General features: G+C 41.9%; 1 protein-coding gene across 1 annotated transcript in view; it reads left to right on the forward strand.

The window, feature by feature from the left end:
- Positions 1–14,391, forward strand: part of LIPH (lipase H) — a 31,818-nt gene extending 17,427 nt beyond the window's left edge. The window contains exons 5-10 of the mRNA XM_074189562.1: positions 108–197; positions 2,421–2,588; positions 4,869–4,964; positions 7,654–7,765; positions 10,527–10,700; positions 13,765–14,391. Of these exons, the coding sequence (XP_074045663.1) occupies positions 108–197; positions 2,421–2,588; positions 4,869–4,964; positions 7,654–7,765; positions 10,527–10,700; positions 13,765–13,837 (713 nt within the window). The 3' untranslated portion in view covers positions 13,838–14,391. The remainder of the gene's footprint in view (positions 1–107; positions 198–2,420; positions 2,589–4,868; positions 4,965–7,653; positions 7,766–10,526; positions 10,701–13,764) is intronic.
- The last annotated feature ends 8 nt before the right edge of the window (positions 14,392–14,399 follow it).

Genomic DNA, 14,399 nt, shown 5'->3' on the forward strand with positions numbered 1-14,399 from the left:
ACTATTCTGCCTGCCCCTTATTCCGAAGAGGAAATAGCATGTTTAAAAGTTTGAATAAGTTAAAAGTAACCTAGAAACCCTACATACTTTGGTGATTTATTTTCTAGCCTTGGGCTTCAAAGAATCATTAGGAAATATTGATTTCTATCCAAATGGAGGATCGGATCAACCTGGTTGTCCCCAAACAATATTTAGTGGTAAGTACAGATGCTTTGCAACTGGAAAATGATAATAAATATTGCATTAGAAAGGACCTTTGAATAGTTATCATTTTAATGTTATTGAACAAAATGTCCACCTGGGTCTTTACTCTCTTATCCCAATACAAGAATTTCTGTTCTATCTTAGACAAATTTTATTTTTCCCTTGAGTTTTTCAAATCTGCCGATTGACTTTACCCAAATCCTGCTTGCCTTTTCCCTCTCTGGCTCCCATTTCCTTTTGACTGAGTAGGAGAGAAAGGAGCTTCTGCTTGTTTTTGTTCTCTGGCACCACTAGAGCCTCCTGAATGAAAAACTATATAATCCTTGCCCTCAAGGAGCTTTTTTTCTAAGGGGAGGGGATATGAAGTTTAGAGAAATAAATAGAATACAAAATAGAAGGTCCCATGGCCCATTGGGTCATACTTCAGTTACTAAGAATTTCTATGATTTCACTGATGAGGTCACTCATTCCATCAAGGCAGATAGAAACTTTTGCTCTTTGCAAAGTTCCTCAATTGCCAAATCTAATGGCCTTCTTCTTAGACCTTGTCTTCCTGGCCTCTTCATTTGATACCACTAACCATTCTCTTCCCTTGGGTTCTCTCTCTACCTTGGATTTTAGCAATGCTGATCTCTTAGCTCTCCTCCTCCATCTCTGGTTGCTCCTTCTTGGTCTCTTTTGTTGGCTCATTAGCCACCTCACATGCCCTAACTGGGGACATACATATCCCCAAGAGAAAGATTCTGTTTATACATTCTTTCTCAATCACCTCATTGCCTCTCACAGGTTTAACTATCATTAGTATGCAGATGATTTCCAAATCTGGATTTAGTCCTGACTTTCTTTCTCCTATGATGAAATCCAGTCTACTGCTCACTAGATGCTTTGAAGTTGGTACCACTCCCAGAGACATGTTAAAGTCAACCAGTCTACAACTACATTCCTTTCCTTCCCCCCCAAATCTTCTTCTCTTCCAAACTTGCCTTCATCTGTCATTCCATTCATCCATATTTGCAATTTCAGCATCATCCACAACTCTGCTTTCCTTATTGTTGGCCTTGCCCTTTTCTCTGTCACTGAGCTCTCTAGATCTCTAGGTTTGTTAGTCTGTCTGTCCTTATTCTTTAACTTTGGATTTTCCAGGCATTGCCGTCTGACTTGCCAATGCACCTTTTGGCAGAACCCTTAGAACCCTGGATTTTTTTTAATCTACCTTAGCAATGAACCCTCCCAAGTGAGGGGTTTTCCTGATTTACAATGTAAGCTCTAGATTTTTCTGTTTGTAAACTCCATTCTTGGTATATGTTGAGCCCTTAATAAGGGCCTTTTTATTCTTTATATATTTGCCAGAATCTCTGGCAAAATTTTATTGGGAAGTAGGAATATCAATTAAGTGACTCTGGTTATCCAGGGAAGTTCTCAGAAGATTTGCGCAGGGCAAATATCAGTGAAATGCTTCTGTAAATCACCTTTTTAAGATCAATTCATTGGCAGGTGGCCTAGCAGAAGGTTCCAGGTCCCAGGGACTCATGGAGGTAGAAACCTCAGGATGCGACCAGGTCACTACTAGAGAGGCTTCTACTCAAGGAAAGCAAGATTGACTAAGATGCTCACCTAAGATATTACCAGTAGAGGAGGAATTGGGTCACTAATTAATAGCTATTTTAATTAGTCTTGCTAATTAATTTCTAAGTTCTGCTGCTATGCTGAATCTAAATTTTGGCATCTTATGGCTAAAGATCAACCATCCCTCTGTAATCAAGGCTCTGACTCAGAAACATTGGAGAGACAGCTTCACGTAGTGAATCATATATGGGACAAGGAGTCAGGAAGAGGTTGCTTAGATTCAGAAAAACCTGGATTTAAATCCTACCTCAGACAATTACCGGCTGCTGAGTATGGACAAGTCATTGGATCTTTGTGTTCCTCAATTTCCTCATCTGTAAAATGAGGGGGTTGGATTTGATAGCTGCTTAGGTTCCATTTAGCCCTACTTTCACCATGAATTCATACTTGGCTCGCTTGGGTTACTGTGCTAATTATCTCCAGACTCTTCCCTCATATTTTCCTCTCTTTGCCATGAGATAGAGAAGAAATGGAAGTCATCGATGGAGGGTCCTGCCCTATTAAATGTGTGACAACTGTGATAATAGTTATTGCTTGCAAGATGAATATGAGTATTTAAACATAACTTTAACCTTTTGTTTATAATGAAGGATTGGCGTATTTCAAATGTGACCACCAGAGGTCTGTGTTTCTGTACTTATCTTCTCTGAAAAAAGACTGCAACATCACTGCCTACCCTTGTGAGTCCTACCGAGATTACCTGGATGGCAACTGCATCAGCTGTGGTGCTGGTCAGTCAAGGCCATGTCCTCTCCTGGGTAAGCACTTTTATCTCTTGTATTAGTGATGAAAGTCTGGATGACTATTTTTCCTTTCCCAAAGAGTACCTTGAGGGCGGCTAGGTGGCAGAGTGGATAGAACACCGGCCCTGGAGTCAGGAGTACCTGGGTTCAAATCTGGTCTCAGACACTTAATAATTACCTAGCTGTGTGGCCTTGGGCAAGCCACTTAACCCCATTGCCTTGCAAAAACCTAAAAAAACAAAAACCAAAAAACCAAAGGGTACCTTGAACAATGCTTGGAAATCATTGGACACAAAAGACAATCTGCTTCTTGGGTATGAGAATATTACATGCTAGCCTGTGGCAACTAGGATTCTTGGATCCTAAAGCAGAATAAAGTCTAGTGGTTGTTTTAACACCTGGGAGTTCACTAAGGGGTCTTGGAGCTATGGTGGGGTCTTGGAGGAGTTGAGAAAAATTTCATATTCTCTTCACGCTAAGGGTGAATTAAACAGTGATTTCTGAGAATATGGAGATTAGTGACATAGATACCTGATTGTACCTAGGTGTTTACACTTCGTCTAAGTGGAACATCACAAAACCCTAGCTCAGAAAGGGAAAGTGATTCTCCTACAGAGACAGAGTTCTTATTCCAGGATCAGTGTGCTTCCTACTCTACCAAATCACCTTCTTTATGTATTATAGTAATAGGCAATTGAAGCATAAAGTCAGCATAGTATGAGTCGGCCCAACATTCAACACCATCTGCCTACTTTTTGCTCTTCAGAAGGGAATGTGACTTCTCACGATTCATTCTTACTATGGGAGAGAAAACTAAGGGATTATGGTTTATAGGGTCATAGATTTAAAGCTGTCTAAGCCCCTTGGTTTATGAATGTAGATACTGAAAAGTTGAGAGGTTAAGTGCCTTGTTCAGGGTCATACAGGCAGTAAGTATCTGAAGTGAGATTTGAACCCAGGTCTCCTTGACTCCAGGTTGAGTACCTTAACCAGGCACAGTCAAATGTGAATGAATCTCCTGAAGTGGTTGTAAGTACTCATATCCTCATTATTAGAAGTTATAATTTGGGGCGGCTAGGTGGTGCACCGGCCCTGGAGTCAGGCGTACCTGAGTTCAAATCCGGCCTCAGACACTTAATAATGACCTAGCTGTGTGGCCTTGGGCAAGCCACTTAACCCCATTGCCTTGCAAAAAAACCAAACAACTAAACTAAAAAAAAAAGTTATGATTATATAAATATGGTTAATTATTCCTTTTTTGCGGTTCTTTGTGATCTTGTACAAATGTCTTCCTCTCTCTGAGTCTCAGTTTCCTCATCTATAAAATGAGAAGGCTGAATTTGATGCTTTCTAAAGTCCCTTTCAGCTCTAATTAAATAATTCTATCATTTGTACCCACATGTTGTAATGCCAAGAGCTTTGGGTTTGGTCAGAGAATCTGGACTTGAATTTTGCTTTTGGGTTTTAATCTCTCTATTTTCTTGTTTATAAAATGAAAGACTTAGACTAAATGACTTAGACTAAATTCTTGTAAGGTTCTTTCTGGCTCCAAATTTATGAGCAAAAACACTGCTGTGTTAAGAAATCAGAGGATAATCTTTAGCCAACCATTTTTTGGGCCTACTGCTCTGTTCTTTGGGATCCATATAGAGAAGGATAAGTGCAAAGTGTCCATGTCCACATTTGTGATCATTGCAACACTTGGTGCCAAATAAATGTTCTTTTCCTTCATAACTTCTTTTTTGCCTTTGCATGGCAAGATTACCTAGTTCTCAAAGGCCATCCTCTCTAAGCTTGCAGTAGCTCATTCCCAGCTCACCTGCAGGGAAATGACTATTTTTTCTAGTTATAGAGATTCTCAAGGAATTCCTCATACAGCATAGGCTTAATAGATGTTTACTGAGTGATTAAAAGACTATTGATGAGGGGGGTTGCAATCTGCTTCAGTGAAGGGAGAGCTCCCATCACTGAGATATAGAACTCCAGGAAGAACTGAAGTTGTACAATAAGGTCTGTTGTTATTTAGTGATTTCAGTTGTGTCTCACCGTTTGTGATCCCTCTTTGGGATTTTCTTGGCAAAGATACTAGAGTGGTTTGTCATTTCCTTTTCCAATCCATTTAATAGATGAGGAAAACAGGGTGAAGGGACTTGCCTAGGGTCATACAGCTAGTCAATGTCTGAAACTGGATTTGAACTCAGATCTTCCTGATGCCAAGCGTGGTACTCTATTTACTGTGCCACCTCACTGCCTTTAAAATCAGGTTACATTCACTTTTTCCCATTGCCTTCATAGGTTACTATGCTGATCAGTGGAAAAACTACTCAAAGGAAAACGATCCTCCTGTGACAAAAGCTTTTTTCGATACAGCTGGTGAAAAGCCATTCTGCAGTGAGTGACCTGTGTTCTTTCCTTTCCCCCCCGCAAATGTCCCTCAAAAAGCTATTTGATAACTATCTGATAGTGGGTTATGATGTTAGCTAAGGTCAAGGGGGGACAGGTTGACCCTTGAAGACTTGGGAGTCACTGAAAACTTGGGCCTCTGGATCAGTCTTTGGGTTCTGAAACTCCATTACAACCAATTCTGCAATTCTCTTCAACAACCATTTTTTAAGAAATTGTTGAATAGGGGCAGCTAGGTGGCACAGTGGATAGAGCACTGGCCCTGGAGTCAGGAGTACCTGAGTTCAAATCAGGCCTCAAACACTTAATAATTACCTAGCTGTGTGGCCTTGGGCAAGTCACTTAACCCCATTGCCTTGCAAAAACTTTAAAAAAAAAAAGAAAAGAAAAAAAACGAAATTGTTGAATGCCAGAAACTAGAGGCTAGAGCTATAAAGACAAAAATGAAATCATCCTTGCCCTCAAGGATCATATCTCATATGGGGAAAATAGCATGGATACAGAGAAGAATGCTTGAAATAGAGACTAAGTACAAAGTTATTCAAAGAACTAAGCCCTAGGGGGATATGGAAAGGTTCTGAAAAAGGTGATCCACTTTCAGGACTTTGGCATTCTACCCATGTGACCACCAGTGAGTAATTTAACCCCTCATCTGGGTTTCACTCTACTCATCTAAAAAATGCAGGGGCTGAATGAGAATAATGTACAAGGTCCCTTCTAATTTTAGAACTATGATCCCTAATTTAGGATTCAGGTCTCCTATGGCACCTGACCCAGAAGCACATGGCTGTCTCTGACTGTGGTGTCCCCAGACTTCCAATGAGATTGGCTCCTAAACTGCCTATGTGGAAGCTACCTGACAGCCCTGCCTTTAACTCCACCTTTATCTATCTTCAAAACCCCTTCAATCCAGATTCTGTGTTATAACTATCAAGACTCCTCTTTCTGCCAGTCCTGTTTTATGTACGTACTTCTTTTCTAGCTCTCGTTGAAAAAGACAATTGAGAAAAAGCAAATTCTCTTTGAATCACTGAAGGTGATGCATTATGCCAGGAACCACAAATGGATACTTGGTAGGCTATCCCCCAGTACAGGAGTTGTGAAATTCAGTCCTATCCTCTCAGGATGCCTAAAATGGTATGGGATTCATGATGTCGTAGGACAAAGCCACACTACCTCCACCCTGGAAGATAAAAATGATGTCCTTTCTAGTAACAGAAAGGAAGAAATTTTAAATCCATTTCTATTGATCTGTTTTGTTGTTTCAAAACAGATTTCTCCCTGTATCTTCCCTCTCTCCCATCCCAGAAAGTCATTTCATATAATAAAGAATATTATTTTAAGGGGAAAAAAAGAAGAGGAAAGGAAGAAAAAAACCAGGAAAATTGAGCAATATATTGGAAAAAATCTGACAATATAGTCAATGTTCCACCTCCCAGCTCTGCAAGGGAGAGTAAGACACATGATGAAGAAGCCATCCTCAGTATCTGTGAGGACATCATAGGCAACTGCTGAGAGTTGAATTTGGCCACCTTTTATCCATTGACCATCCAGCTGGCTATTGGGCTCAGAGTCTATTCAAAGTCTTTCTCAAAGCAATGGGGTCTCATGATGGGAAGATGATCTTATCTTCTCAAAGGCTTCACTGGAGCAGAACGAGTCCTATCAGTTCCTCCCAAGCTGGATCTGGCAATAGCCAGTGGGCCACAGGGGAATGACTTTTTCTAGTTATTGGTACTCAGGAAGACCATCTATTGAGGCACAGAGGACCTGAGTTCTGGGTCATCGAGGGGAAGATGTATACGGATGAGATCACAGATCCTTGAGGCCTGTAAAATGAGCAGACTGGACTACTCAACAGCCTCTGGGGTCTCTTCCAGTTCTGGTCTCAATCCTGACTCCTGAAGTGACTCTTTGCAGGGTGCTGTCCTAGGTGCTGGGGGAGATCTAAAATCTTCACAAAGTGGCTGCAGTCCACCTCTCTCAATTTTACTGCTAATGAACTCCATTGGACCCTATACTAGACACTTCCCCCATATCTTTGCACAAGCTGAGCTTGTTGCCTGGAAGGTTCTTCCTCCACATTTACACATCTTGAAATCCTTGGATCCATTCAAGGCTCAGCAAAAGATTCACAAGGCTCTTACTTTATTCATTTCAAAATGTTTGAATATAATTTATATTGACTTATACAAATGTACGAGGTTTGTTTCATTTTTGTCTTTGTGACTGCTGTACCTGGGGACATAGTAGGCACTGAATAAAGGCTTGTTAAATTGAACTAAAGTTCAAAGATAAATAAGATATGGCCCCTGCCCTTGTTATGGCAAACAGGGAAGCTCTGACTCACATACCATTGTAACCCTGATGTCAAAGGTCCCCCTCTCTCCTCTACAAGCATTCAGACTTAGTGGCATCAAATATAGAACAAGTTTTATTTCTCCAGTAAAAGAACACAGGAAAAACTCAGGCCCAAACCCACATGGGTCCAGGGACCATGTTCCCCATATAAGGAGGTCCTTTGTCTCTCTTTGGGATTCTTAGGCAGGATCTAAAGAGAAGGTGAGGAGAAAGGAAAGATCATTAGGGAGACCAGGATTTCCTTCATCTTCTTTTATTGGCATGGATACAAAATGAAGCTGGTGTGATTCTGACCACAGGCTCTTTCTCTTTACAGTATATCACTACTTTGTGGATATCATGACTTGGAACAAGAATATACGAAGAGGTTATATTTCAATTAAGTTAACAGATCAGGATGGCAATACAATAGAATCCAAAATTAGGCAGTAAGTTGTTGGGGTTAAATCAGAAGTTGTGGATGTTGTGTGTGTGTGTGTGTGTGTGTGTGTGTGTGTGTATGTCTCTGTGGGGGTGGAAGTGTCTATCTTGTTGAAGGGTGTGGACAGTGTCAAGTTTATCTCTTGGGACCATTTTATAAATGTTGGGAAGACTCTCCTCTTGTTTGTTGGGTGGTGGCAGCTCTCTCCTCCAGCTGCAGTGAAGGAGCTGCATGGGTGGTATCTCTGACTATAGAGATCTTTAGTAACCAGCACAACTTGTTAGCTGAGAGGGTTTAGCTGTAGAAATCTGAGTTAGTTTGGGTCCTTGGAATTTTAGATTAGATGTTAAAGACCTCTTTTCCTCTGAAGAATGAGGGATTTGGACTCAATGATCTCTAAGTCCTCCTTCACCTCTAAATCTTAGAATTCCATACTCAGAACCTTGCCAGCTGAGGAGGGGTCATGCCACCTTCTGGTTGGTTCTGCTCCAGTTTGTGTAGCTGTTTGGTTATTAACTATGCTTGTCCTTAATTTCTTCATCTTTCCTGCCTTCAGGTCAGGATCTCTAAGTAGAAGAAGCCCTAATTTGGAGTGAGAGGACATGGGTTCTGGCATGTTCATGGCACTTTGAGCCAATTATGACTCTTTTCTGGGCCTCTGATTCCTCATCTATAAAGTGGGAGACTTGGTTTCAAGAGTCTCTTCCTCTATGGTCCTATAACTTTTGTCAGTATTCCCAGGCCCCTTTTCTTTCTTGCTTGCTGTTCCAGTTTCTAATTATCAGACTTTCCTTCTTTCTCTCTTAATATTCTTTTAGTCTCTATTCATTATTTCCCTCCATTGTTACTCTTCTACCCTTCCCTTTTCTTTCACTGGAGAGGATCTTCTGGGACAATTGTGTATCAGGGAAGACCTCTGTGGTCCTTCAGGGCTTGGAGAATCACTAGACAGAATTATCATTCTCCTCTCCCTCCCTTACCTCAGAAAGTGTCTTTTAATTTTTATTTTAATTGACTCATTCTTGAAACTCATGAAACTTTGCTTAGTGTAGTAGACAGAGCTAGGACAGCTAGGTGGGGCTGTAGAGCACAGAATCCTGGACCTGGAGTCAGGAAGACTCCTCTTTTTTTTTTCTCCAATTGACATTTTATTTTTCCAATTACATGTTATGAAAGTTTTTCAGCATTCATCCACTTGCATATGCATATTTTTAAGTTACATCATTTCCTTCCACCCTCCCTTCCCACCACTCTCCCCTCAATAGTGACCAATCAAGTGAATATTATACAAACATGTTTGTGTCTAACATGTTTACAGATTAGTCATTTTCTGAATGAGGAGTTAGGATTAAGGAAAAAGAAAGAAAACCAAGAGATAGGAAAGAAATACAGAAGAGAAATTTTTAAAAATTGAATGTAGTGTTCATTCAGATTCTGTAGGGTTTTTTGTTTGTTTTTATTCCTCTGGATGGGGTTAGCACTGTCCATAGCTGGCCTCCTAGGGTTGTCCCAGCTCTCTGAACTGCCGAGAGGAGCCTCATCTACTCACAATGTTGCTGTATCCTTGGTTCTGTTCCCTTTGCTCAGCATCAGTTCCTGTAATTCGTTCCATGCTTCCTCAGAGTCCAACTATTCATAGTATTCCATAACATTCACACACCATAACTTATTCAGCCATTCCCTAAATGAGAGGCGTCCCCTCAATAGGAAGAATTATTTTTATGGGCTCAAAACCAGCCTCAGACACTTACTAGCTGTGTGACTCTGGACAAGTCATTTAACCATATTTGTTTCAGTTTTCTCATGTCGAATGAGCTGGAAAAGGATATGGCAAAACACTTCAATTTTTTTGCCAAGAAAACCCCAAATGGGATCACAAAGAGTAGGACACGATTGAGCTACAATATTAATATTCTTCCAATAAATTCTAATATCCTTCAGGCCGAAGTAGCTTCATTTTTATCCTTGTGTCCCCAGTGCTTCAGTAGAAGCTTGCTGTTGACTGTTGACTATTTAAGCACCTGTTTCAAGCCAAACATTTTGCTAGGCACCAGGAAGCATGGTCAAAAATGAAACTGTCCCGGAGTGCTATCTGTGGGGTGGGGGTGGGGGGAGGGAAGCAAGATTGGGGGAAAATTGTAAAACTCAAATAATACCTTCAATAAAAATTAAAAAAAATGAAACTGTCCCTGCCCTCAAGGACCTTATGTTTTATGATTACGGGGTCAGACAACAGTTATAAGTTAAAGAGCCTAAATAGCTCCTCTGCTCCGGGATATGGAACATCTCTCCCTGGAATCCTCAGTTTCCTTCTCTGTAAAAGGAGTGGGTTAGCCATTAATGTCCCTTCCAGCTCCAAGTCTATCGTCCAATGATGTCTAATGAGTGAACTAGGTCTTTGCCAGATGGGGAGGGAAAGGATGGAAGTGGAAGAGTAGGAGAAGAGAGAGAATGACAAGCAAAGAAAGCCAGGTACCTTTGGCTGAGCAGGGTGGGGTGCTGCAAGAAAAGGCACATGGACAGGACCCATTTGTATGGAATTAGACGGTGAAGACATGAGCATGGAGGTACATGGGCAGATCATGTGTGTATAGAGACACATGGATAGGACACAGGAATATGGAGGTATACAGATAGGACATATGGAGGACAGGACACATGTATAATGGAGGTATAAGTGGTACACCCTTATCCTCACATCCCTTGATGTTGATTGATTTGATGAGAAGATGTCTCTTTTTTAAAAACCATATCTTTCTTTCTTCTAGTGAGCCTGCCACATTTCAGCAGTATCAGCAGGTGCGGCTCCTTGCCAGGTTTTCTCAGGACATTGACCAGGTGAAAGGCCTCTCCTTGGGATTCTCTACGGGGCCAGTGCTCTGGCCCAAGTACAAACTCAGGATCATCTGGATCAAGCTGAGGTCGATCACGCACCCTGAGAAGTAAGCAAAGTACTACCACAGTTTGGGTCTTCCCATATGAGAGTTAGAATGGGTCTGATGACTCCTCCAGCAGTGGGCCAGAGGGAGAGCTCCCAAAGCAAGGAACTGAAAAGGGGGTGGAGTAGGGACCAATAACCTCAGGAGACAATCTTCTTAGATTGCAAGGATATTGCTTATGATTTAAAATAGCATGTGAAGGCAAAATGGTTGCTGATTTTGTCTGATGGGGTGCTGTATTCTGGCTGTGCCTGTGCATGTTTTTGTGAAAGGTGAAGTCACATCTCCTTTCTGATCTGGTTTCCTCGTATGTAAAATGGGGTTGGACATTTAGAAACGTTTTCTACAGGTCTTTGCTGCATTATTAGTATTTTTGTGCTGGTAGAGATGTTATAGGTGTAATATACCTTTGATTTGCCAAGGAGATAAGCTAATGGAGATGGGCATATGCTAGTTATCATAGAAACCCCTCCTCACCGAGGGGATTCTGGGAAGTATGTTTCTATTTCTTTTCATCAGCAAAACATTTCTGAAGTACATCCCTAGTATCAAGTTGATTTTGTCCTTCCTTCTCAAAGAGGATCATGACATCAGGAAGGTGATGCCATGATAAGCACATGAATTGGATGTGAAGGAGGGCTGTGCTAAGTCACCAGCCTCACTTTCTTCTCCAGAGCTATCTAGATCCAGTGGCCAGATATGGATGCAAGGGTTAAGTGATTTGCCCAAGGTCACACAGTTGGTTAGTGGCAAGTGTCTGAGGCCAGATTTGACCTCTCATTCTCCTGAATCCAAGGCCAGTGTTCTATGCATTGCACCACCTAGCTGCTCTATCAAGATCCATGGAGCTTCCATTCTAGACAGCATCATGTCTTCTTTTGGGGAATTTGGGGATCAAATGTGGTGCCCTATGTAAAGTGTTTTATAACTGCTAGCTGTTATCCTCTCCATCCTATTGTTGTGTTGCAGTCAGCCAACTAAAATGCCAGATGGCATCTGAAGAACAAGTTAGGACTTTTGTAATCCACCAAAGAGCAAGGCATGACAGATGTAGGGGGTATGTGTGTGTGGATGGGAGGAAGGAAAACAGAGAAGGAAGGATGGAAACTGGCTGAACATGCCCTGGGCAGCTGCTTCCTTGCTGGGATCCTATTCAGTCTTGTTTTGTTTTGTTTTATTTTGCAAAGCAATGGGGTTAAGTGGCCCCAAGGCCACACAGCTAGGTCATTATTAATTGTCTGAGGCCAGATTTGAACTCAGGTCCTCCTGACTCTAGGGTGGGTGCTCTATCCACTGAGCCACCTAATTGTCCCAATCCCTATTCAGTCTTGAAGCTTTTGCACTTCTCCCCTTTCTTAGTCTCCTTCTCATCATATCTTGCTTTTCTAGCTAATAGAAGAACCAAGAAAATTATTTTCTTTTTATCTTGATTCTCCTGGGAAAAGTAGGGTGACATATGTGCCAGAGGCCTATCCATTGGGTTAGGGAGCTCTGGATGCAGCTCCTGTCTCTGACATGTACTGGTTTTGTGACCTTGGACAAGTCATTTAACTTCTCTGAGGACAAAGACCATCAGCTCCAAATGAATTGAAATTGGTGGGGGAAGGTTCCTAACTGGGAAGTTCCCTACATGGATGAAGTCATCGTTCTGGAGAATAAAAGTAATCATCATTGGCAATCATTTATGATTGACACAATATCTCCTGAATTCCTTTCTAGGTCAGGGACTCCTTCTGCTCATTCCACAAATTTCCTAACTGCAGACTTATACAATTTGCTTTGGGTGTTTGGTTTTCTTTTTATTATGTTTTTTTTTTTGTTAGGTTTTTGCAAGGCAAATGGGGTTAAGTGGCTTGCCCAAGGCCACACAGCTAGGTCATTATTAAATGTCTGAGACCGGATTTGAACCCAGGTACTCCTGACTCCAGGGCCGGTGCTTTATCCACTGTGCCACCTAGCCACCCCTGGTTTTCTTTTTATTATGGAGACATTTTTTTTTAAAGACAGGTAGGAAGAAAATCAAGGGTCAGCCAGGCTACTGATGCCATCTGACACTGCTCTGATTTTTGGCAGGGTCTTTGAGAGGGTCAAGACAAAGGGTAGTGTCATTGTAAGGATGACAAGACAAAAAGGAGGCTTTTAACCTTAGCTAGTGATAAGCAGGTCCCAGTGTGTAGAGCAAGATCTGCAGTTTGGAAGATCTGGATTCTACTTCAATGGTTGTCACTCATCCTCTCAGCCTTGGTTTCCTCATCTGGAACATGAAAATGGTAATAATATTATCTGGAGCACCTAGCTAGAGGTTTTTAGGGGACTAAAATAAGATCCTGTCTTTGAAAGTGTTTTTCACTAATGTGAACTTCAACTGTAAAATAGAAAATAAGAATCATGTTACTTCTCTTAGGGTTATTGTGGGGTTCACATAAGAGAATGCAAGGGATCGAGACTAGACCCATAATTTCAATGATTTAGGGAACTCCCAAGGGAGGAAATTCTCTCCCAGTGCAGGCAGCATCTTCTGAGCCTGGTGATTTCGTGCAGTGTCTGGTGTACAGAAAGGGTTTCATAATTGCATGTTTCCTGGAACAAGGAGAGCCTGATTCATAGGTCAGAGGCGGCCTTGAAGCCCAGATCTTCCAGGCACCAAGGCCAGCTCTATCCACTGCACCACACTGCCTTCTCTCTATAAACACAATGATTCACTTCCAGCTTAGATGAGGATTCCTCTGACCAAGTACCTGCAGAAAAAAACAACTTGGTCCCAAGCACTCTCCTGTCTTCATCCAGACTGAACCCTAACCTTAAATTAGCTGATGTTCTCAGGCAACAGTTTTGGCCCCCATTCCCAGTTTTACCTTTTTGTTTCTAGCTGGTCTTTATCTTATTTATTGAGTAAGGATTGTTCTCATGTATATCTAAGATTTACATGCTGAATCTCTCCAACAGAATGGAAGCTCCTCGAGGGCAGGGCCTTTTTCATTTTTGTCTTTGTATCTGGATGCCAGCAACTATAGAATGGCTTAACAAGTGCTGCTGACTGATGCAATTGTATTTTTCCTTTTCTCAGGCCCCAGATGTGCAGGTACGATATTGTCCTGAGAGAAAATGATGAAGCAGCCTTCAAGCCCATCGTTTGCTAGATACTCCAGTCGGGCAGCTGTGCACACAGAAGTGGCTGTTTCGCCATCCAGGCAGAGAAGGGAGCAGAGGGTGCACGCATCTTTGTGGCTGTCTTGAGCAGGATCACCGAAAGCCACAGGGTTTTAGAACCAGAAGATCAATCTGAAGAGTGAAAGAGGATGGGGGGCGTTTTTCAGGGAGGTGACAGTATTTGTTGTGGCCTGGCTCCTTCAGCCTCCTGTGTTTGGTCCCCCTGGATTCAGGGACCATTGAGGGCATTTTCTGTAGCTATTTCAGAGCCAAGGGGCCTGAAGCTGGGAGTCAGCAGGAGGCCCCACTCTTGTTTTCCCTTGCCTGTGGCCTGTATTATGGGTATTAGCCCCCACCCCACCCCCAATTTCTACCTGTACTGGGACACTGATCTACCTCTTGGGGATACTGGGAAGGAAAGGACTCGAGTCTGTGAAGGTTTTAAGATATGAAGCTAAATTGTCTCTTTGTGTATGTTGTATGTGTTATATGTGGATGTCTTATTTATTCTCAACAGCCCAATAAACTACAAATAGCCCAACCATCTACAAA

Source organism: Macrotis lagotis, chromosome 5 (genome assembly GCF_037893015.1).
Source record: "Macrotis lagotis isolate mMagLag1 chromosome 5, bilby.v1.9.chrom.fasta, whole genome shotgun sequence".
Classification (NCBI taxonomy): Eukaryota; Metazoa; Chordata; class Mammalia; order Peramelemorphia; family Peramelidae; genus Macrotis; species Macrotis lagotis.